Source organism: Scyliorhinus torazame, chromosome 14, assembly GCF_047496885.1.
Source record: "Scyliorhinus torazame isolate Kashiwa2021f chromosome 14, sScyTor2.1, whole genome shotgun sequence".
NCBI lineage: Eukaryota > Metazoa > Chordata > Chondrichthyes > Carcharhiniformes > Scyliorhinidae > Scyliorhinus > Scyliorhinus torazame.
In genome coordinates, this window is record NC_092720.1 from 188,712,779 (window position 1) to 188,737,172 (window position 24,394).

Consider the following 24,394-nt stretch of genomic DNA (forward strand, 5'->3'; position numbering starts at 1 on the left):
AACCTAATTGCTCTGTTTACTGCAAATACTACTTGCTTTACAGGTGGTGCTATTAGGCATAAATTTTTTTGGGAATACTGTCCAAATAGGTGCACTGAAGCAAGTCGTCTTGTCTATGAATGCCTAAACAGTTTACTGATCCTAGACCGTGTTTGGAAGTAATAAATGTCGGGCTTCAGCAAAAAAAGAGATTCATAACTGGGGTGGGGTTTGGAAGCAAGTCTTCCTTGCCTGTGTGCCTAAGCAGGTAATGAAAGGGACAGCTTTTGGGAGTAACATGTTGAGCTTCACCAATAAATGATTAACTGGGTTATATAAACACCATCTGGTCAGCCTGAAGGAAGGTGCAAATATGATTGTCCTGTAGCAGGCTGTAAGGCTTTCATTTTGCCTTATTCAGCGCAATATTTCTTAAGCTTGCTACTCCAGGTTACCAGGCAGCTGTTTTTCATTGAAGCATTAGGCAGTTCATGGCAAGATGCGTTCTAATTTTTAGGTATGGGTTTCATAGATGCAGGTGTTAATATTTACAATTTGGGAAGGATAGCGATTGTTTGGTTAATTAGCCTGTCTTCTGTATTGCCTATTTTGCCTAAAATCAGCTCAGAAAATACTGCAGGTTTCATTTTAATTCTCCCAATATTGGTGAAGCTTAACCATTTCAATACGGATTTTAGTTTTGGTAATGTCGTTCATAACACCACAACAACGCCATGCCCTCTGTACACTTATGTGAGAAATTGAGTTGAATTCAAGATTGTAATGGGAATCATTCTGTGCAAGCTTGTGGACTTGTTCCTAAGCCACCTTTTGTGAGGTGTAAGTGCCAGTAGGTTTCTGCCGGATCTCTTCATGCCAGCACTGTCCAAAATAAACCTGCATGCTGCCATGTTATTTCTTTTTTTTTTTAATTCGCCCAGTTTAGTATGGTCAATCCACCTACCTGCACACTTTTTTGGATTGTGGGGGCGAAGAACCCACGCAAACACGGCAAATTTGCTAACTCCACACACGGTGAGTGACCCAGAGCTGGTATGGAACCTGGGACCTCGGTGCCGTGAGACCGCAGTGCTAACAATTGGGCCGCCGTGCTACCCCAGCCATGTTTCTGACCACTTTGTCCCTGTGATCTAGAACTGCATTTTATGGATCCGAATCAAGATTCATTTTTGGACATTCTCCAAAACAACAATCTGTTGTGACTTGATGTACAATAATTAATGGCATGCAGCCCAAGCCCACAAGGTGAAGTTTTTAACTTTTACCATCCAATCCATCTTGTAGCTTAAACTAACCAAGCATTTGGTGCTGTTCAGAGTACAAACATGCCTTACTTATGTGCTGGAACCTCCTGCAAATAAACTTAATTGCAAATGAATCTGAATAAGCAAACAGCTTTGCATCCCCATGCTTCTCGATTTCAAATCCTCCTGTTCCCAGCAAGTTAATCTTCAAATGATTGTAGGTACAGAACAATACTTGGCTAAATTGCAAGATTGAGCAGCTTACTGCAGAGTGGCAGCTGCTGCAGTGGCTTTCAAAGGAGCTAAGGTTCAGATTTCATACAGCATAGCTATGACAATTCCACGTTAAATAGAAAATATTGGTAATACCATAAATTACCTTTGAAGCCAATTAACATGGGTCTTTTAGCCAATAGTATCTTATTGGGGCGAAGGGGACAAGTGGAACAGATGTCGAATCTCTAGGGAGTATTTAATACCAACCCCCCAATGGTACCGGTTTTGGATTTGTGTTTAATGGCAGGGGGTATTCCATTTTAGAGTATGGAAGCTGTGCTTCACTTTTGAAGCATTTATAAATCCAGAACACGGGTGATACGCTTTTGGGCTGCACACTTCTCGGGACATGGAGTACATCTATAAATGGGTGGCATGGCGTAGTGGTTAGTACGGTTGCCTCACGGCACCAAGGAGTTGGGTCTCACCCACAACCTGGAGATGTGCAGGCTAGTTGGAGTGGCCATGCTAAAATGCCCCTTAATTGGAAAAATTAAATATTTTTTTTTAAAAATTCAAACTTCGTGGATTGAATTTAACCACAAAATACTGCAGATTTATGAACTGATCATGACTTGGCATTTACTTCCAGCCATAGACATTTTTAATTTCGATGTTAATAAATCATTATAGACCAATATACAAAAGTTGTGCTATGTACCCCGTTAATAAGAACACAACCAAATTTTCAACATTGAAGTTTTAAATATTTTTTCCCTCCCCCCTCCTTTGTCTCCCAGACTGTGGACCTTGGCTGATCAGCTGGAGATCTGCACAACTGACTACTCCGCTAGTGCTGAAGTGCAGACCATCACTTATTTGCCTCTCTCCATTGTTATCTGTTCTCGCACTACCTGGTCTGAGTGGGGTGGGAGACGAGTCGGCCAGATTTACTACAACGTCTGCAGGGAGGCCAGGTCAACTGCAGAGACTGAAATCCGATTGCTGTGTCTCAGTGTGACAGGCCATGCCGTCCCAACCCACTAAGTTCCCTCAGTGGCTTTTCACATTGCTTTTTACTTGGCAAGATGACTAAATATATTGAACCACTTGTTTAAAGCATGCTTGCACCCAGTTGGCTGCAGTACAACATACTATTGCCCCATGAGTGATGACTGAAGCACTTAATGACCATGTTCCCTGAAACAGCTTTGTTCCCTCCCTGGTGCTGATTTATGGATAGAGGCAAAAGCTAAATTTTAGTGCAATGTATACTTCTCGGGACATGGAGTACATCTATAAATGGGTGGCATGGCGTAGTGGTTAGTACGGTGTGTGAATATTGCCTTCATTGTGGCAGTTCATATGGTCAGTGTAGAATCAAGTCTGATTCACCATACTAGGGTTTCCTTATGGGTGGACAGGGAAGAGATCTCTATTTCTAAGGTATGTTTCTTTCTTCTTACTCCCCCCCCCCCCCCCCCCCCCCCCCAAAAAAAAAGCAGGTGCTGCTTTAAATCATAAAAAAACTGGCAACACAAATATGTTGGTCACAGTGCTCCAGTTGTCTAGTAGGCACATTCTTGTTCACACATATATAATCAGCACTGCTCTAATTTAGCATTTTTTTTGAAGATGTGACATATCTTAAGCAAGGCAGTGGGGCCTTTGAGGTAAAATTCTGTTGCAGTGACTTTGAACATCAACCAATGCCATATTGATATCAACACTTATTTTTATTAAAAAAAGAACATGTGAACTGCTTAAGCGATATCAATTGTAAGCAGTCCTGCTTGAAGCCATTAACAGTGTTACTTAGTGGCAACACATGAGTGCCTTCTGATGCAAAAACATTCACAATTCTATGCTTCTGACATTTTTTCCAAAACCGCTACTTCCCACAAGCTAAGACAAGTAAATACGTCTGCAACTTGCAGCAATGGTTTGAACTGACAAATCGGTTGACTATTATTTTCCATAGTTTGAAGGCCAGTAGCTGCCTCGTGGAATCTTGGCAAATGAATGCATTGAAGCAGTTTGAGACAGGATGGATTGTGGCACTGTCCACACCAATGTCCTGGAAGTTGCTGTTCAATATACTCAAGGGGTGTTATACTTTGTTGGTGGAGGGGGTGTATTAAGTCATGGTAAGATGGATGCTGTACTTCCAATTTACAATAAATGGTTTTACCTGAACAGTTTATAACAAATAGTCAAGTGGTTAGGGTGAAAGTCTAGGGAAAAATGGGCTACTTTGTACAGATTATATATAATAAATGCATCAAGCCTAACTAGAACACACACACAGGGCAGTTCTCTTTTTTTTCTAATGCTTTTCTGACATCAGTGACCTGAGGGCTCCCAATTTATTGTATTCTTCGACTTCTTACTCATGGGTGATACCTGAATGGGATCATGTAGGCAAGTCTGCTGAAGGCAGGGAAAATCTTTATATTGCTGAGTGTTATGGTCTGCTGTCTTGGACAAATGCAAGAAAGCTTGCATTTTACATTGGGCATATAGGCAGAGCAGGAAGTTTGTGTTTGTGATTGCCATTTTGTGCATTTTACAAAGGGTAAATCAGCAAAAGATAATTGCATTTGCAGTACTAGTTCAGTGATTTTCTACCATTTGGGAGGGCAGAATGAGATGGAGGAGAGATCGATGAACAAGACATGTATTCCCAAGACCATCTTAGAAAACTACATTCTTCGCCAAGCCAATTTAAATGTATGCAAGTAAGCAATGCAGAAAGATTACTGAACTGTGCACATATTGATCCTAAGTATAAATAAAGGCTGTAAACAAATATACCATAATTGCATTTTTAGCCGGGGGGGGGGGGAAGAATAAAAAAAACTGACCTCTTATATCTCTTCTTTTTAAGGTAATTGATACAATGGGTTCGGGGCCTGTAGATCCAAAAGAACTCCTGATAGGGTTGGACTGCCTCCTTGGGAAAGATGGGGAAATTAAAAGTGGTGATGGTGTCATTAGAATTTACAGGTAATTCTTCACTCTGTTCAATGCAATTAATGCACAAAACACCCACAAACACTATGTATCTTCCCCCACTGTCCTCAGTTCATTACTTCTTAAAATAATTTGTTGTGGATATATTAAGCAAATATTGGCACTTTATCTCACAAAATGCTGAAAAGGTGTTCAGGTGTTCTACCTACTCTACCTTTCAATGAAAGGCCATTATGTTGCCGCTTTTTATCACAATGATATTTAAGCATCCAAACATGGGGCACCCTTGTTGAAGCATGTTCCTACACTGCTGAGAGGCAGGGGAACGTTGTACACATTTTTCAGATTGCTGATTTTTATTTTCAGTTTCTGACGTGCACTTGGGTACCTTTTTCAAGTAGTTACCATGATGACTCCCATGAGCTATTCAATTGGGCCCAATGCTGTGTGCACCGTACATGTGCAGTGGGTACTATCCAGTGATTCTGGTTGGTAGCAGCCAAGAGCAGGGGCCCAGCTGATATTGTAAGCAACTACAATTGTAGGGATATGCACTACCACACCCTCTTTGTAACTTTAATGTTTAAATCAGAAATCATATTAAATTTTCATTTTTTAAGTAACATGCGCTTACTTGTGTAAGCTGATGTCTCATTTTTTTGTGGCCCCGGATCACTGTCTGGAATTTTCATATTCTCCCAGTGTCTGTTGGTCTCTCTTTCTTCCCCCCCCCCCAATTTGGCCATGCCAAATTGCCCCTTAATTGGAAAAAAATAATTGGGTACTCTAAATTATTTTTTTTAATCCCCACTTGATTTGACGTGTTCTTTCATCCTGGGCGTCAATTGAATGACTATTTCAACCCTCTCTTTCCCCCCCCCCCCCCCCATTGCAACTTTCTTGCCTGGCAATGGGCAATTTAATAGGCACGTAGGAGCAATTTCTTTTTAAAAAATTTTAAAGATCCAATTCTTTTTTTTCCCAATTTAGGGGCAAGTTAGCGTGGTCAGTCCACCGCCTCTGCACATTTTTGGGTTGTGGGAGGGAGACCTATATAAACTGGGGAGAATGAGCAAGCTCCACATGGACAGTGACCCAGGTCCTCAGTGACATGAGGCAGCAGTGCTAACCACTGTGCTCTGCCACCCCTGATGGGAACAATTTCAATGTTAACTCACTGGATGGGTTTGCATTGCTGCCTCACGGCGCTGAAGTCCCAGGTTCGATCCCAGCTCTGGGTCACTGTCCATGTGGAGTTTGCACATTCTCCCCGTGTTTGCGTGGGTTTCGCCCCCACAACCCAAAGATGTGCCGGGTAGGCGGATTGGCCACGCTAAATTGCCCCTTAATTGGAAAAAATGAATTGGGTACTCTAGATTTTTCTTTTAAACTCACTGGATGGGGGGGGCAGCACGGTGGTGCAGTGGTTAGCTCTACTGTCTCACGGCGCCGAGGTCCCAGGTTCGATCCCAGCTCTGGGTCACTGTCCGTGTGGAGTTTGCACATTATCCCCGTGTTTGCGTGGGTTTCAACACCACAATCCAAAGATGTGGATTGGCCATGCTAAATATTGACCCTTAATTGGAAAAAATGAATTGAGTACTCTAGATTTTTCTTTTAAACTCACTGGATGGGGGGCAGCATGGTGGTGCAGTGGTTAGCACTACTGTCTCACGGCGCCGAGGTCCCAGGTTCGATCCCGGCTCTGGGTCACTGTCCGTGTGGAATTTGCACATTTTCCCCGTGTTTGCGTGGGTTTCGCCCCCACAATCCAAAGATGTGGATTGGCCATGCTAAATATTGACCCTTAATTGGAAAAAATGAATTGGGCATTCAAAAATTTTTTTTTTTTTTTATAAACTCACTGGATGGGAATTCCATGGGATCAGGTGGTGCTTTTTTCTTTTGCCCAATATTCCATTATATCTTGCGTCGAGAGGAAAATTGAGTGGATGTAAAATTAGCATTCCACTCTATCCTACCAGTTCCCCAATGGTTTGATTAAGGTTAGTATACTTGATCAGTGTATTTGATTCTCTAGTAATCTTGCCATGTTTAATTAAAACTTTGAGCCTCTATTTGGAGTCCATTTGACTACCAAAGCTGCATTATGTTCAAGTCATTTCTCTTCTACACCCATTCCCCTTCCAACCTGTCTCTTAAAACACATTTTTTCATCTGAATAATGCTTATTCAGAGTATATCTGTGACATATGCCCTTCACTTCCAGTCCAAAAGCTATTGCTAATTCTCTTCAATGTTTTTGATTTTTAGGTTAATGAAGGATGCGAAAAAGCTTGTAAGCAGATGCATGTACTTGAACATCCTGCTGCAGACTAGATCGGAGGATATTTTGAATCAGTAAGGCTGCTAGTTTCTAACACCATAAATGTCCTTGGCTTTTTAGACTATTCTCCCCTCAAATACTTCAGCATGGTGCTGTATGGCTCGAGGCCCATTGTGCAAGATATCACCCAACCTTTTTAGGGTCCTACTTGTTCACCATTTTTTTCAAAATTAAAGTAATCGGGCAAATTGGGTGAAGTGGGGAAGTCACAGGATTATTTCTTGGTTTCAACCAGATCCATTCTGTTTACTGTGGACATGACCCAGTTTGGATCCAGAGATCAGTTTTCTGTCTTTTTCCCATCATGGACTCATCCTTTGCCTGTAGACCTTCTTAAATGCTTGTGACTGCATTAAGTTTTGAATAGATAGAGCTTAGAAATAGTCACTATGAAAACTCTTACCAGGACAAGTGGACATTGGCTCTTGCACATGCGAGTGATCTCAAAAAAGACCAAGTTCCTCTTTAGAAGCAGCCAGGTCAGGATTTTTCAGTTGAGGTTTCTGATGCACTCACCTTTAATAATCTTTATTGTCACAAGTAGGCTTATATTACACTGCAATGAAGTTACTGTGAAAATCCCCATGTCGCCACATTCCGGCGCCTGTTCGGGTACACAGAGGGAGCATTCAGAATGTCCAAATTACCTAACGTCAACGTCTTTCGGGACTTGTGGGAGGAAACCGGAGCACCCGGAGGAAACCCACACAGACACTGGGAGAACGTGCACAGACAGTGACCCAAGACGAGAATCAAACCTTGGGATCTGGCGCTGTGAACAGTGCTAACCACTGTGCTACCGTGTATGGGGCAACAGGTTGGTACTATGTCCATGCAATATTGAGCGACCATCCTATATGATTGGAAGCACTGTTTTGGGTGAGAATGGTAGTCCATTTTCAGGTCCAAATAGTTTTTAAATTCAAAGATGACAGGTTCTGAAAAGGTGTTGCCAGGTAGTAGTGAAGGGCCTTGATTATTTGCTTGTCGTAGTTTTCCCGCTGGATTCAGAAACTGCAACAAGAGAAGAGCATTGTTTTTATTTTACAAGATGGTGAAGGGCCTTGATTATTGGAAGACCTCCCAATCTTCCAAGGTGCCACCTGAAATGCAAATCTATTTTTAATTTCCTTGACTGTTCACTACTTACTATGTATTGCAGTTACTTCGTTTTAACTCAGTCTCAAAATACCTGTGTATGCAATGTGTAGATGTGTGAACGTTAAGAGTTTGGTGCTTTATCTGTTTATTTCTCTGCTTGAAGGTTCATCGGTGTTGGCGGTTACAAGCTACTGAATAATTGGTTGGCCTATTCCAAAACTACTAGCAATGTGCCACTGTTGCAACAGATTCTGCTGGCATTGCAGCTTCTGCCACTGACTGTGGACCATCTGAAACAAGTAAGTAACATGCTGAGAAAGCAAACAACTGAGCGATGCAACCTTGTGGGTGGGACTTGCCTTCAGTGACAAGAGTTCTTAGTCTGGTGGGCATGGTGTGCACTGAGTTAAGTTGTGTTTGTGCAACTCAACTGGGAAGCAGGGCATTAAAAAAGTATTCCAGCCTTGAATGGAAATAATGAGGGACTTAATAACACGAATAGGAGAAATCGTTTCCATTGGCAGAAGGGACTTTGTAACCAGCGACCATAGATTTTAATTGATTTTTTTTTTAAAAACAGAGCAGATGAGAATGTTCTTGACACTGAAAGGGTGGTGGAAGCTGATTCAATAGCAGCTTTCAAAAAGATGGATTTTTGTATATAATATATTATGTGTATAAATCTTGAAAATGTACGGCCAGGGGGAGGAGGAGGAGAGCAGAGTCCTTTCGAACAACTGGTACAATGGACTGAATGGCCTCCTTATTAGTATTCTAAGCATGAGGTTTTGGGGCATTTCTTTCCTTCACCTATTCCACACTTGTGTCATGCCACTGTTTTGTTATGATGAGAGCTATAATTTCATACAATTTCCTCCCAATTCGTAGTGTTTCTTGTCATGTCTTTTTTGCTTTTAGTAAATATGGGTTTCTGCTGGTTTCCACAAGCCTCTTTAGACATTGTCTTCATTCGACGTATGTCTTCATTCAAAGTGCGTATCTTCGCTCCCTATATCTAATTGAAACCCTGTTATAAAATGTTTTGTTGAAAGCGCGTAATGATTTTTATTTCCCATCATCTTTGGCCCCAACCATATTTTCCTTCTCTGCTGAAGGCTCTTTGTCTGGTTGCACCTATTTCCCTTTAATAGTCACCGTGCATAAATCTAGCAGACATTTTGGTCTTGGAGGACATCACAATTGCACCAAATTTTGTCCACACTTTATATTTATGCTTACCCTAAATAACCATCTGTGGTGGGCAAATGTGGCGGACTTGTTTTTGGGGTGGGTATGTTAGTGATACAAATGATGCATTTTTACATTGGTGAGAGCGGAAGTTCCAGAATGCAGAATTATTTGTTAAATCTGATTAGCAAGTGTGTCTGTTTTACATGGGCCTGTTTCTATTCCAGAATAATACAGCCAAGATCGTGAAACAGTTAAGCAAGAGCTTTGATGATGAAGGTTAGTTGTGTTTCTTTAGACCACCAATATTCCCACCTTTCAGTAACTCGGGTAGAATGAGGGCACAGAAATGTATCAAACAGTGTGTATATTTATACCACTGGTTGAAAGGAAGAAACAAATAGTTTTTTTATGAACTATTGCGTTAATTTAATTTAATTGAGCCTTGCTGCTGAGTTCCTTGTTTAATTTTTGATTCTGAGCTGTTTTAATTTATATGCTTCTGATTAATTTTCTCCCCTTGTCCCAGAGCCCCCTCCTGTATCTGTCACAAATGGTCATTTGTCTTTTGGGACAATGAGTATCGATGGCCTGACCATCTAGAGTATCACAAACAATCTTGATGCTACTCAGCTGACTTATATGCATGTATCCAAGGGGGTTAGTAGATAGCTGATGGAAGTTGGGCATTAGCTAATTTTCCAGCCCAATTCTTTGTGATCCAACTATTTACTTTTGTCGAACAGCTGTTAATTGGCAGTCAATGTTGCTTGACCTCTTTGTTCTTTGACCTGAAAGTGGTCATTATGATTTTTCATTGTACCGTGCGAATTTATGTTTCAGAACTCAGGAAGTTGGCGCAAGTTCTTGTCAACCATTGGATGACTGTAATTCGAACTCAGACCACAAACCCTGGTGCACAAGGTACCATTTGATTATTTGTGTTGAATTGGTGTCGTATTGGTTCCTAGAAATCCAATATCTGACATAACTTGTCTTCCTTGTTAAATTTATAGTAAATGCTGTTTTTCTTTTTAATCAGTAGCAAAACAGATCTTCAATGTTCAGAATCCCAAAATGAGCTTTCCTGTCCAACCCCTAATGACATTTCTGGTGCAGTTCTGCAGATTCAATCTACCAGTACCTTCTGACTCTTGCAGCTGGTGTTTGCCTGTCAGCAATGTCCCCATAAACATTGGTGTTTGCTAGGTGACTTGAGAGAGGGGGGGCTTTTTATGTTGAATAATAAAATGTGCTTCCTAAGCCTAGAGGCAGTAAAACCACTTGCCTGGCTGTGTAAATTTAACTGCTCATAGTCCAGGGATCAAATCTGGAGCCTATTTAGCTTCTATTACTCTCTTCAATGAGGAATTGTACTTGTACCAGCTGTGACTTTTATATTTGGGCGGAGGGCTTGATGGCAGTCGGTGCTCCACAACTCTGTTGAAACATTCCTTCCTAAAAAATCAGGAGCATTATTCCTTATTGTGCACATTTCTACAGCACAATTGCCTTTAAATTGTCACTGAATGAATTGAGAGTTCATTACTATTCAACGCATTGGCTTTAAGTCAAGGTAAAAGACAGCATGCGTTTTCTGTTTCCTGAGCTTTTTGGTCAACTCCAAAGATATGCAGGTTAAGTGGATTGACCATGCTAAATTGCCCCCAAGTGTCCAAAGATTAGGTGGGGTTACAGAGATAGGGCGGGGATTGGGTTTGTGTAGGGTGGTCTTTTGAATGGTCGATGCAGACTGGATGGGCTGAATGGCCTCTTTCATTGTAGAGATTCTATGGTGCCGTGCAAATGATGCTATTTTAAGCACAGTACATTTGAGCTGGGACTTGTGATGAATGATACGTGTGCTGTTTTTAGTGGATTTAGGTATGTATTTTTCTACCAATAAATGGAACAGAATGTAACCTAAGATTTGTCTGTAAATTAGCATGTCACTATCGTCAATGTGAAATTCTTAGCTATTTGGCAGTTGGGTCTGGTTTCCACGTACTGTGGGAGATGTTATTTCTTATGCTGTTGGATCTGTACAAATAAACATAAGTGAGTTTGTGTTGAAAAGGGTGAAGCCGATACTTTGGTGCAATGCAGTCCTTTGTGTAAATTGCTTCTGACTAACAATGAACGTTGATTAGGGCAGTGGAAATATTTTGCCTAATGTTAAATCCCCTGATTTTTGAATTAAAAGGCCTGATGGGGCCAACTTATTTGGGTTTTATTTTTTTAAGTAGATAAGCAGCCAGAGAGGAAAAAGCGGAAAGATGACAAGAAGGATGAAGGCAAGGTTCGAGCGCCAGTTTCTGAGCGAGTCCCAGATCCAAAATCTGATCTCCAAGTGGAGGCGAAGGAGGAGGAAACGCCGGAGAAGAAAAGAGAGAAACCCAAATCATTACGAACAACGGCACCCAGTCACGCCAAGTTCAGGTCAACAGGTGGGTATCCCAGTAATTGTTTTTTAAATTCATTTATGCAATGTGGGCATCACTAGTTAGGCCAGCATTTATTGCCTCATCCCTAGTTGCCCTTCAGAAGTGCTGTTGAGTTGCCTCCTTGAACTGCTGGAGTCCTTAAGGTGTAGGTACACCACTGCTGTTAAGGAGGGAGTTCCAGGATGTTGCCACAGCTACAGTGGGGGAAAAACAGGAAGTGAGCTACTCACCGTAGGATTTCTAGCCTTTGACCTGCCCTGGCAGGCACCATATTTATATGGCTCGTCCAGTTCAGTTCCTGATAAATGGTAACCCCAGGATGTTGATTGTGGGGTATTCAATGATGGTAATGCCATTGAATACCATGGGGCAATGGTTAGATCCTCTCTAGTAGGAGATGCTCATTGCCCGGCACTTCTGTGGTGTGAATTTAACTTGCTACTTGTCAGCCCCAGCTGTGGTTACACTTGTAATGGGCACACTTCTCTTAAAACACTCATTGTCCTATCCTGAATACTTGGAGAATCCATTTTTTTGCACCTCTTAAATGCTTTTGGTGCATGTTTAAACAAGGTCATGTAGGAACTTTATTGGACTTCATCTAGTGAAAGAGATGCTTGATCTTTTTGATTGTGAAAGTCAAAAAGATATCGCCCACCTCTGAAAATGGGAAGTGGCACTACCCGAAGCAATTGCAGATCTGGCCTTCTGTGATTTGGCTTGCTTTAAAGAGAGTTACTGTTGCCAACTAGTAACTCCTCACTTCTGTTCATTGTAATGTGACATTGACCTTCCTAACTCTCTTTGCAGGCCTGGAGATGGAAGTTCCCATTCTGCCAAAAAAGACTTCCTCTGGTCCGGTAATTTCTGACAAGTACAACATCAAGCCAGCGCCTCTGAAAAGGCCAAGGTAAGATTACTTTGTAAGCATCATCTAGCGTATCACTAGAGGCTGTAGAGTGGTGGAGTAGCACTTGCAGTCATAGTATGCAGTTGTTCAGAGAGTTGTATATGTGTGCGAGCGAAAGATGCAGTAACAAGTGACTTTCATGGGACGGCACGGTGGTGCAGTGGTTAGCACTTCTGCCTCATGGTGCCGAGGACCCGGGTTCGATCCCGGCCCCGGGTCACTGTCCATGGAGTTTGCACATTTCTTCTCTCTTCTCTTCTCCTCTTCCCCCCCCCCCCCGCATGGGTCTCACCACCACAACCCAAAAATTGCAGGGTAGGTGGATTGGCCACAATACATTGCCCCCTCATTGGGGGAAAAAAAGAGGTGGGTACACTATATTTATGAAATAATAGAAAAAGATGTGATGTTCATGGTATGACTATATTAGTCCTTGTGTGAATACAGGCTTAATGCTGAGTAATTCAAGACCTATTTTGTGTTGGATTGGGTGGATCAGTGCAACACTAACTGGAAAGCTAGATTGTATACTCTGGTACCTCCAATCGAACTTGAGCCCATAACCGTTGGAGTGCTGAATCAAGACTAAGCTTCATCTTGTGGTTGAGCTCGGGAACTGTGGTTCTCATTCCTTGCTTCACTCGGCTACTATTCTCAATTGAGAATCATAGAATAGTGGAAGCACAAGGAAAAGCCATTTAACCCCTTCAGTCTGTTCCAGCTCTCCGCAGGTGCAATTTAGCTTGGACCCACTCCCTGCCCTTGGCTCTGCAAATGATTTCTCTTCAGGAGCTCCTGCAGTTCCCATTTACAAGCCATGATTAAGTCAGGCTCCATCATACTCTTAGCAGTGAATTCCAGATCCTAACCATGTGCTGCAGTAACATTTCCTCACTTTTGCTTTCATCTTGCATCGGTCTCCTTTGATTCTTGATCTTCCTGCCAAGGGGAGCAGTTTCTATTTACCCCACGGCTTTGAACATCTCTAAAATTTGCCCTCCACCTCCTCCCCTATAATCTACCCACTAGGTCATTCCACGCCCTTACTACTCTCCGAGTAAAGAACCTACCTCTGACATCTGTCCTATAATTATCTCCCCTCAATTTAAAGCTATGTCCCCTCGTGCTGGACATCACCATCCGAGGAAAAAAAAGGCTCTCACTGTCCACCCTATCCAATCCTCTGATCATCTTGTATGCCTCAATGAAGTCACCTTTTAACCTCTCTAACGAAAACAGCCTCAAGTCCCTCAGCCTTTCCTCATAAGATCTTCCCTCCATACCAGGCAACATTCTGGTAAATCTCCTCTGCACCCTTTCCACCTGCCTGCAACAGTAGTGGACTCGCCAACACTAAGGGCATTCAAATGGTCATTGGATAGACATATGGACGATAAGGGAATAGTGTAGATGGGCTTTAGAGTGGTTTCACAGGTTGGTGCAACATACTGCGCTGTAATGTTCTATAACTGAAATCTGCCATCTATGGAACCATTCTCCAACATCTCTTCTGCATGCGCACTGTCAAAAACCTTCCTAAAGAGTCGTGCCCAGAATTGGGCACAATACCCCAGTTGAGGCTATAAAACTTTATCTTGAGTTCCTTGTTTTTGTACTCTGTGCCTCTATTTATAAAGCCCAGGATCCTGTATGCTTAATTAACCACTTTCTCAACCTGTGCACATACCAGCAGGTCTGTCTGTTCCCACTCTCCTTTTAGAATTGTATCCATATTTTGTATTGCCTCTCTCACGTCACACCTCTGCATTGAATGTCATCTCATGTATCCACTCATTCCATCATACTGTCTATGCCCCCTTCAAGTCTATTGGTTTTCCTCGCAGTCCAAGTTACTCGCAAGTTTTGTCATCTGCAGATTTTGAAAGTGTGCCCTGTACATCCTAGACTAGGATATTAATGCACATCATGAAAAGCAGTGGTCCTAGTACTGAGCCCTGGAGCACACCATTGTATACTGGCCACCAGTCTAAAACAAAAAATGGCTTTCCCTGCTACTATTTCTTGTCACTGAGCTAATTTTGTATCCCATGTTTTACTTGTAACTATTAAATTTGCCTCATGACTGATTAATAGCTTTTCGTTGATCCCTAGCCCATCTCTATTGAGTAATGCTGCACCACATTTGGAGAAGAAGTATAAGCCACTGAACGTGACACCCAACACTACCAAGGAAATCAAAGTCAAAATCATTCCTCCCCAGCGTAAGTAAAACTATATTGGAACTCTGCCTCCTCATGCTTTTTAAAAAAAATTCTTCTCATCTGAAAATTGGGGCAGTTTGTTGGGCATGCAATCTTGCAGAAGAGAGGCAGACTCCTCCTGAGTAATGCAGCTCAGCTCACCCACCTCATGGTGTTGGCATAATACCTGCTGAGTTTAGCCAGTGTTTTCTGATTTCATTTGATTTATTTTTGTCATGTTACCAGAGGCGCCGACTGTAATGAGCAACATACGGATGGCATGGTGGTACAGTGGCTAGCACTGCTGCATCACCGCACAAAGACCCGGTTCAATTTCAGCCTTGGCTGACTGCTATGTTCTCCCTGTGTGTATGTGGGTTTCCTCCGGGTGCTCCGGTTTCCTCCCACAGTCCAAGGATGTGTAAGTTATGGGGATAGGGGAGGAGAGTGGGCCTAGGTAGGGTGCTCTTTCCGAGTGTTGGTGGAGACTCTGGGCTGAATGGCCTCCTTCTGCACTAAGATTGCTATGGTTCCGTGTAGTTCCATTGGCAGAGCATATGCAGGCAACTTTCTGAATCACGTTTGAGCTCTAGCAAAAGCTCTGTGGCCTCTTTGTAACCATGTCCCTTCTCAGCCGCTTCATCGACTGGCAATGATGTGGACAAGAATGGGTGCTTTAGTTAACTTCTCTCATTCCTGTCTTCTACCCACCTCTGCTCATAGAAACTGATGCTTGAGAAGTCCCGGTAAAACATTAAAATACAAGGGGTTACTTTTGGTGAGAGTGGAATTCTAGATCATGTTGAGGAAAGTGTGCTTGCTGCTGTTGGATCATGTTGAGGAAAGTGTGCTTGCTGCTGTTGGTGGTTTAGCTGCATCCTGACATTTTATTGTTTCCTGCAGCTATTGAAAGCACCGGTTTTCTGGAGGCGCTCAATTCTGCCCCAGTACATGGACTGAAAATCAAGAAGAAGAAGAAGATCACATCCCCAACCAGCATCAAGGTACTAAGACAGCAAGAGTGTGCATGTTGCTTCACAACTTGCATTTAACTGATTAAGAATGGACATATTATTCAGGCTGCGTAGGTCATCGGTTTTAAAAAAGCTCTTGGTAGTGCAGGTCACTACTTTTTGATGTGGATAGATGGGGTGGTTAGAGACAAAATTCTATATATTTTTTTGAGGGAGAACTTTTTCCAAAATCCCTTATTAAAATTCACTCTTAATTTCATGTGAGTTTTTTATTTTGAAGATTGTGCTATGAAATTGCCTGCAAAATGGAAGAAAGGCCAAAGCTTCTAAAGTTTTATATTTGTGGGGGTGGGTGCAACAAGATTGTAAGTCACATAAGTCTCTTAAGTTATCCTTGCAATCCATTATTGTCAAGGAAGGTGGCCATCTCTATTAGAAATTAGGTGTTTAAGATATTAACTGAAGATAAAGGTTGTAAAATTTACAACTGTGCGAAGCACCTTATTTGCAGGTGAAGGTTTAGAGTATCAAAGTGCAGAAATGAAGTTGGGAACAAAAATTGATTTGCAATATTATTGCTCAAAAGGATAGAAAACTTTATGATTCTGTGAAAAATGAAATGTGAGTACGGGGAGTATAGCATAAAGTAGTGTGAAGAGGAATTTGGAGGCGATTTCTTGAGGGGAGAGCACTTGTGTAATCAGTTGATGTGAATGTTATTCCTTTGCATCTCTGGCGCTCTGATTAATTTTTAACATTTCTCTGTTCCCTCAGTCCAATCCTTTTGATCAAAAGGCCAGTCCTGAACAGGTCAGCACCAAGCCTGCTTCTCCAGAAGTTGCTGTTGCCGAACCTATGGAAGTGGAGAGACCTGGTACACCTGTGCCACTGGAAGAGGTGCCTGAACCCATAGAGATGAGTAAGTCTAGTTGTGGTTGCAGTTCTTGAAATGTTTTAGATATATGGTGGTTGATGTTCCTTGTTGGTAAACTGCAGCACTTGAGATCTAACTGTGAGCTCTGCCTTGTGTATATTGGCACTGCTGGCAGCGCTGAGCCCCTCTGGCGTTTGTACCTATGTCCTTGTTGCCATCCAGTGACCACAGGAGGAACAGATCTCATTCTGCCAGCTACCCCACAAACAAACCCATCATGGGTTAGCCACAATAGGATTTACAGCACAGATATAGGCTGGTCCATGCTGGTGTTTATACTCCACCAGCACTTTCTTCCACCCGACTGCATACTGTTCTCTTCTTTGCTCCCTCATGCACTTGTCTAGCTTCTCCTTAAAAGCATCTGTGCACATCCACCCCCTGTGGCAGTGGGTTCCACTCGCTTTGTAAAGAAGTTTCACCTGAAGTCCTGACTGGATTTAAATCTTTTATTGTATTGTATTCCTGAAATTGAGCCTGGTTCTAGATGTGAGCTATGACTGTTGACCTTGTTCTCACTGCGTTGTTAGGGTTTGGAGCTGTGGAACCTGTTCACTTTCTTTCCTTTGAGGCTCTGAGCATTTGTCCTGATCAAGGTTATAGGGAAAGCCATTTAGAAAGTTGTATTTTTGCTTGCTCTGTTCTCAAGATCAGTCTTTCAAGTGCTTCCCATGCCTGCAATTGAGTTGAAATTGCTGTTTAATGATCACATTGAGCGAGCAGGTACCCATTGCCAATCTGGGTAACATAGATGTGTTTCTCTTCGAACTCTCAGCTGTTGAAGAGGATACTACTACATTGGTTGCAGCTGTGGCAGTGGCTGAGCCCTCTCCCCCTGAAGCAGTGCCTGAAGCATCCAAGCTAACGAAAAAGGGAAAGAAAAGGAAGACTGTGTCTTGGCGTGAAGAATCCAAGCTGCGAGAATATTTCTACTTTGAATTGGATGAAACGGAGAGAGGTGAGATGTGTGCTTGCAAGCGAGAGTGGCAAGTAAGAGCTGCTTTCTCTTAAAATAGTGCCTCGTTTTCCTGACAGTTGGTCAGTCCCAGCTTGAGCATGGCTACGATCGCGTGCAATGTGACGTCCTGCTAATGAAATGAAAATCGTTTATTGTCACAAGTAGGCTTCAAATGAGTTACTGTGAAAAGCCCCTAGTCGCCACATTCCGGCGCCTGTTCGGGGAGGCTGGTACGGGCTGCTGGCCTGCCTTGGTCTGCATTCAAAGCCAGCGATTTAGCCCTGGGCTAAACCAGCCCCTACCATAACAATGAGATAAATTCTATAATGTGTGCTGTTTTGAATCTGGATTGGCACTCGAGCCCTGCTCATTTAAGCGTCTTCATTTGATTTGCTGCTTTTTTTTTTCTCCCCCTCCTAAAGATTTCTCACCTCAATCAATGCTTTTCGGACTCCAACTGATATTGCTTGAATCAGTGCTTCCTTGCATGGTATTAGTCTTGAGCTTACCTTGCTCTTTGCTTTTTCCTGTTTGGGGAATTTTTTAAAAAATTCATTTTTTCCAATTAAGGGGCAATTTAGCGTGGCCAATCCACCTACCCTGCACATCTTTTTGGGCTGTGGGGTCAAAACCCATACAAACACGGGGACAGTGACCCAGAGTCGGGATCGAACCTGGGACCTCAGTGCCGTGAGGCAACCGTGCTAACCACTTGCGCCACCGTGCTGCCCTCATTTGGGGAGTTAAACAGATTGACCTATGTTTGATCGAGTTGAATAAGCACTTTCCTGCCATACTTGTTCATGACCCAAATTGCTTTCCTTTCAGTTAATGTGAACAAGATCAAAGACTTTGGTGAAGCTGCCAAGCGGGAAATGATGATGGATCGGCAGGCATTTGAGACTGCTCGCAGGTTGAGCCATGACACGATGGAGGAAAAGATCCCTTGGACGTGCCCAATTTTAACTGATTTGGGTCCACAGCTAGCAGAGAGGGGGAGTAACAGTCAAGAGAAATACATTCAAGAGGAGCGAGAGAAAGGGATCTTGCAAGAAATATTCCTCTCTAAAGACTGGTATGTCCTTGCTGTAATCACTTTCCTTCTTCCCCGTGTTTTTTTAAATTCTCTTAACTGGTGAGAAGTGAAGCTTACAGTGTATGAGTGCATGGCATGGGGTAGTCATGGATCGCAGTGATTGACAACAGCTACTGCAGAAACCGAAGTCACCGGTCAAGTGGGGAAAGATCAGGTCAGGCTCATCTGAGCTGTTTCTCAGTGGACAAATCGTTTCCAGGCCTTGTAGTAATGTGTGTCGACGCTTCCACACATTGGGTGGGCGGTAGAGATTGGTGGGGAATGAGGGAAAGGAAGGAGACAGATAGTGGGGTTTTGCAGGTTGGAAAGAGGAATATAAGCAGGTACTTTGAGCTTTAGTACAGTTAAATGCTGGCTTAAGACCACATGTTGTTGGCCTCTTGGTATTTGGTCAGTTTGAACACCTTTGCAGATCATACAGAACAGGAGGGTGGCAATTGACCAATTGTGCCTCTGCCAGCTCTTTGGAATAACTATCCAATTAGTCCAACCCCATCCCAGCATTTTCCTCCCCATAGCCCTGCAAATCGTTCCTCTGCAAGTTTGTCCAACTCTTGGAAAGTTTGTGATTGAGTCGTCTTCCGCCTGATTTTTCAAACTGCATACCAGATCATGATAACTACCAGCTCCATTAAATTTCTCCCCATCCTCCTCTCCTGTTTGATTTTTTTTTTTTGTCAGTTGGATCTGTGCCTCCTGGTAACTGATCCTCCTCTGGTCAGTGGGCAGCAAGTACCTTATTTACTCTGTCTAAGACCTTAATGCTTTTGAACATCTGAATTTGGATTTCCTCTTCTCCAAGTAACTTCACAGTACTCAAGTCCTTCATCCCTTGGATCACACTAGCACATTTCCTCTTTATCGACAAGCAAATGAAACTTGCATCTGGCATGCATACAGCTTAAAACAATGTGTTTGAAGTACTGATGCTAGTGGAGGTGTTGTCTTGTTGCTCCAAAATGGGTAACTGGATGGGTAACTAAACAAATAGCCTTGTCCATATTGAACCTTGTTAGTTAATTAACTTGACTGCTTTTACAGAAGTAAAATGCAAGTTCATAGTTGAGATTGGGTCATTCTGATATATTTAACCATGATGCTGATTTAAATAAATGTAGTTTTAGAACACTTATTGTATTCTCTATTCACCTAATGTGTTGTGCTTTTTCCTTGCTGACATTCTACTTGTATTTGGATTCTTAGTGTTCCAGAGAGCCCCCACGAACCTGACGCAGAATCTTATGAAACAATTCCACCCAAGATCATTCCTTTGGATGATGTAAGTCTCTTCTGGACCCTGATTCAGTTAAAGCAGCAGAAAGTTACTACTTTTGTGTCATCTAGGGAATTTTGTTCCATACAAAAGATGTAAATCTTGACGTTTTCATTCTATTTTATTTATATATAAATTTAGTGTACCCAATTATTTATTTTTTCCAATTAAGGGGCAATTTCACGTGGCCAATTCACCTACCCTCTTTGGGTTATGGGGGTGAAGCTCATGCAGACACGGGGAATGTGCGAACTCCACAGCCAGTGACCCAGGGCCGGGATTGAATATAAAACATAGAACATACAGTGCAGAAGGAGGCCATTCGGCCCATCGGGTCTGCACCGACCCACTTCCACCCTATCCCCGATAACCCCATCTAACCTTTTGGACACTAAGGGCAATTTAGCATGGCCAATCCACCTAACGTGCGCGTCTTTGGACTGTGGGAGGAAATCGGAGCACCCGGAGGAAACCCACGCAGATATGGGGAGAACGTGCAGACTCCGCACAGATAGTGACCCAGTAGGGAATCGAACCTGGGAACCAAGCGCTGTGAAGCCACAGTGCTATCCACTTGTGCTACTGTGCCGCCCAGCGTTTTCTTTCTAATCTTGTGTTTGTTGTCTTAAATTAAATCGCACAGAGGGAAGCTGATCAGTTCATGTTTCTGTGCCATCTCTTTGTTTGAGCTGTCCAATTAGTGCCACATTCCCTTTTGCTCATTCCCCATTGCCCAGAAATTTTCTCCCTTTTCAAGTATTTACCCAATTCACATTTGAAAGTTAGTATTAGATATGGCATGTATTTGTTGACCTGTTTTAATATTACTTATTTTGGTGCCTCTGCATATTAATATTGAGAAATGGAGCAATATAAACCATGTTCCATTGTAGTCAGCTGAGTTTGGCTGGCCCTTGGGCTTCTGCATAGAATTGCCCCAAGTGCCCTGATAGAGGACTAAGCTAGGTGTGGGGATAAATGGAATTTGCTTCACCTGTGTACACTCTCCTCCACCCAGTGAATCAGAGTCATTGCAGCCCAAACATCAAGTTCATGCCAGCTCTGCAGAGTAACATTCCCTTGCCCTGGCCTTCTATCCCTACAAGTTTACGTCCCCAAAGTGCGCATCGAATTTACTGAGATTTCCACCACCCTCATGGGAAATAAGTTCATTTCCCCCTTGCTGCTTTTAAAACAAAATCTTTCCCCAAATGATTGAAATTGTGTACGTACAATCCCTGATCCTTGTATGAGTAGCTAATGTGAACACATTTTATTATGGTTAAAAAGAAGGCACTAATATAAAGATTGCTCACAATGGTGAGCCCCACAGTAGAGATACCCCAGCAAGAGTGCATACCTTCAGTGATGGAGAATGGGTTGTAAGGAACACTACATTCTTATCAGCAGTAGATTTGTGTTGAATCAGTACAATTTGACGTCTATTGAAACGTTTCCTTCAGGCATGGTATTTTGTTTTTCTCTCCAGGAGAATGGCACAGAGGATCCCTTGTATGAGGAGCCATTGCAAACGGTTGCTGCTTCTCAGTCCCCAGATGGTTCAGGAAGCTCCAAACTGCCACCAGTACTGGCTAACTTGATGGGCAGTATGGGCATGGTGAAGACCCAGCAGCCTGGATCAAATGCTAGTCCCAGCATCAATGTCCAGGAGTTGCTCACCTCCCTCATGGTAAGTCGGGACAGTAGTCAAACTTATTTTACACTTTAAAAAAAATATAAAATGCCAGTTAAAAGATTGAGCTGGATTCTCCGGACGGCGAAATAGTGTTCGACGATCTGCCGGAGAATCCCCGTTTCCGATGAAATCTGGGGCGGCGCCGCTTTCGCAATGCTCTGCCCCCTCCAAAGCGACGTGGCACGCTTTGTCGATGGCCTCAGGTTTTTGCCTACAGCCCACCCCCACCCTTGATGCTCCGTCCCCTCCAAAGCGGTGTACTCTAGGAGTGTGTTGCACAACGTGTCTTCGTCCTCTGGATGTTGCCTGAGGCCTTCCCCCCGATGCTCCACCCACGACCAGCGAATTCCCGACGGCATGGGTCTCATGGCATTACCTGTCGGGAACTCGGCGTAGCGGCTGCGGACTCAGTCCCGCGCCGCCACAGTTGGGGGAGGGCCAATCAGCGGGCAGGGGGGATTTTGGCTTGGGTTGGGGGCACTGTTGGGAGGTGGTCCGGGACTCGCGAGCAGGGGGGGAGGGGGTGCTATTTTGCAGGCCGGGTCCTTGCGTGTCCGGTGCCATGTTGCATGGCATGGCCGCTGCAGGCCGTATCGGCAGCTAGAGCCAGGTGCTCTACGCTGCCTTTCTGCTAGCCCCCAGCCAAACGGAGGATCGGTGGCCATTTTGCGCTGAATGTTTACCAGACTGATTCCAGGGATGGCGAGACTGTCGTATGAGGAGAAATTGACTAGGGTGGGATTGTTCTCTCGACCCATGCAGACACTGGGAGAATGTGCAAACTCCGCACAGACAGTGGGGTGGAATAAAACCCGGGTCCTCGGCGCTGTAAGGCAGCAGCGCTAACCACTGCGCCGCTGTGCCACCCACTCCTCTACTCCTCACTCTTACTCCAGTGCACTACTAAGGATGTGCTGTATATTTTGGGTTGTTAGATTCCATGGTGCGATTTGAGAAATAGTTGGGGTCCTGAACAACTTTCAACCTAAGTTACCCATTTGGCCATTCAAATGGTTAAGTTGTGGCTCCCAACTTTACTATGTGTGGCAGGTAACTGCTTTGGGAAACAGATGTTGTCACCCAAGGTGCTATTTTGAAATGTGTAACTTCATGTTAAACTAAGGTAATCGTTTACTGATTGGACCTGTGAGTTAACCTATTTTCTCTGTACATTTCAGAGCAATCAAAAGCCCATTGAGGAATTGGTCAAGCAGCCAGAGTTCTCTGATAAAATCAAACAGCTGCTTGGACCACTACAGAACCCAGTCCCTCCAGGTACCCCATTTCTAACGACCAAGGTTGCTGCATAGTGATGGGTATTAAAAATCCTGCTAAGTTTAGCAATGCTTCAGTTTCTTGCTGACGTTAGGTAGGGGACCACCTGTACCACACAGTCCCAGGATTTAATCCCTGATCGCCTCTCAGTTAACTGGCCTCAGTGGTGATTCTCAAATTGTCACCTTTAGGTTGGAGAAGAAATGTCCCTGTGTTTCTGGCAGTTATCCAGTGATTTCTGCTCGAAAGTGAAAGGGGGCAAATATGGACTTGCCTGTGCTGCCACCTTTGGTTCAATGTCTAGCTACCATTCATTGTCCCTGTTCACAAAGGATAAATGAGCCTTTGGACACGAGACCAGAGTGGCTGCTGTTTGCAAATCAAACTACAAAGTCAATGTCTTCATAAGGGCCAGAAAGAGAGGGAATATTGGGTTAAGAATAGTCAATACTGGAAAGCTGGGTGGGTTGGATCAAAGGTTGAATTTCCATTGTTCAAGATGGATGGATGCTGTTTATTCCCAATGGTCGATACAATTCAAAGGTTTCTGCAAAATTTTGCCTTTTGACCTGCCAGATTTCCCTGGGCAGACAAGATACTTAATCATTGAATTAACAACAGTACTGTAGCTTTCAGGAACTCAACATCTGGGTACTAATTGTGTGAGTTCAACTCTGACAATGTAAAGGCGGTGATTCAGTCCCTCAAGTCTGTTCTACTAATCAAGTGGAGCATGGCTGAGGCGGCATGTGGCGCAGTGGATAGCATTGGGACAGGGAAGGATATCCTGTTTATCTAACACAAAATGAATGTTTGTATCGTTTGGCCTTTTTATATACTGTCTACTGTTTTAATAAAAAGATATGGCCAATTCGCCTAGCCTGCACATCTTCTCCGCAAAACACAGAGATTGTGGAAACTCCATACGGAGAGTGACCCAGGGCTGGATCAAACCCGGGTCCTCAGCGCTGTGAGGCTGCAGTGCTAACCACTGTGCCACCGTGCCAACCTGGCTGAGTAGCTCTTAGCCAATTCCTACAGCTTCTCACTCACTCAATAAACTGGGAACAAAGAACAGTACAGCACAGGGACAGTCCCTTCAGCCCTCCAAGCCAACCGCCTGTATCCTTCTATGTACCCCGTCTGTACATGTGTCTGTCTAAATAAGTCTTAAAGTCGCTAACATATCTGCCTCAACCACCTCACTTGGCTGTGCATTCCAGGCCACCACCATCCTCTGTGTATTTTTTTAAAAACCTTTTCTCCGCTGAACCTATCTCTCCTCCCCCCCCCCCCCCCCCCCCTCACTTTGAACTTGTGCCCCCTTGTAATTGTCATTTCCGCCCTTGGAAAAAGCCTCCAACTGTTCACCCTATCTATACCGCTCATAATTTTATTAACTTGCCCCAAGCCTCCGTCTCTCTAGGGAGAACGATCCCAGTTTATTCAATCTCTCCTCATAGCTAATACCTTCCATACCAGGCAACATCCTGGTAAACCTTTTTCTGTACTCTCTCCAAAGCCTCCACGTACATCTGGTAGTAGTGTGGTGACCAGAATTGGA

General features: G+C 43.5%; 1 protein-coding gene across 4 annotated transcripts in view; it reads left to right on the forward strand.

The window, feature by feature from the left end:
* Positions 1 to 24,394, forward strand: part of ppp1r10 (protein phosphatase 1, regulatory subunit 10) — a 33,693-nt gene that overhangs the window by 3,989 nt on the left and 5,310 nt on the right. For 3 of the 4 annotated variants that reach the window (XM_072475335.1, XM_072475333.1, XM_072475336.1), the window contains 15 exons: positions 4,348 to 4,466; positions 6,708 to 6,794; positions 8,045 to 8,180; positions 9,297 to 9,348; positions 9,913 to 9,993; positions 11,313 to 11,516; positions 12,324 to 12,423; positions 14,536 to 14,645; positions 15,528 to 15,628; positions 16,373 to 16,517; positions 17,308 to 17,490; positions 18,319 to 18,565; positions 19,790 to 19,865; positions 21,349 to 21,549; positions 22,734 to 22,830. In XM_072475335.1, the coding sequence (XP_072331436.1) occupies positions 4,360 to 4,466; positions 6,708 to 6,794; positions 8,045 to 8,180; positions 9,297 to 9,348; positions 9,913 to 9,993; positions 11,313 to 11,516; positions 12,324 to 12,423; positions 14,536 to 14,645; positions 15,528 to 15,628; positions 16,373 to 16,517; positions 17,308 to 17,490; positions 18,319 to 18,565; positions 19,790 to 19,865; positions 21,349 to 21,549; positions 22,734 to 22,830 (1,927 nt within the window). In that variant the 5' untranslated portion in view covers positions 4,348 to 4,359. The remainder of the gene's footprint in view (positions 1 to 4,347; positions 4,467 to 6,707; positions 6,795 to 8,044; positions 8,181 to 9,296; positions 9,349 to 9,912; positions 9,994 to 11,312; positions 11,517 to 12,323; positions 12,424 to 14,535; positions 14,646 to 15,527; positions 15,629 to 16,372; positions 16,518 to 17,307; positions 17,491 to 18,318; positions 18,566 to 19,789; positions 19,866 to 21,348; positions 21,550 to 22,733; positions 22,831 to 24,394) is intronic. The other variant, XM_072475334.1, reaches the window with a different exon arrangement.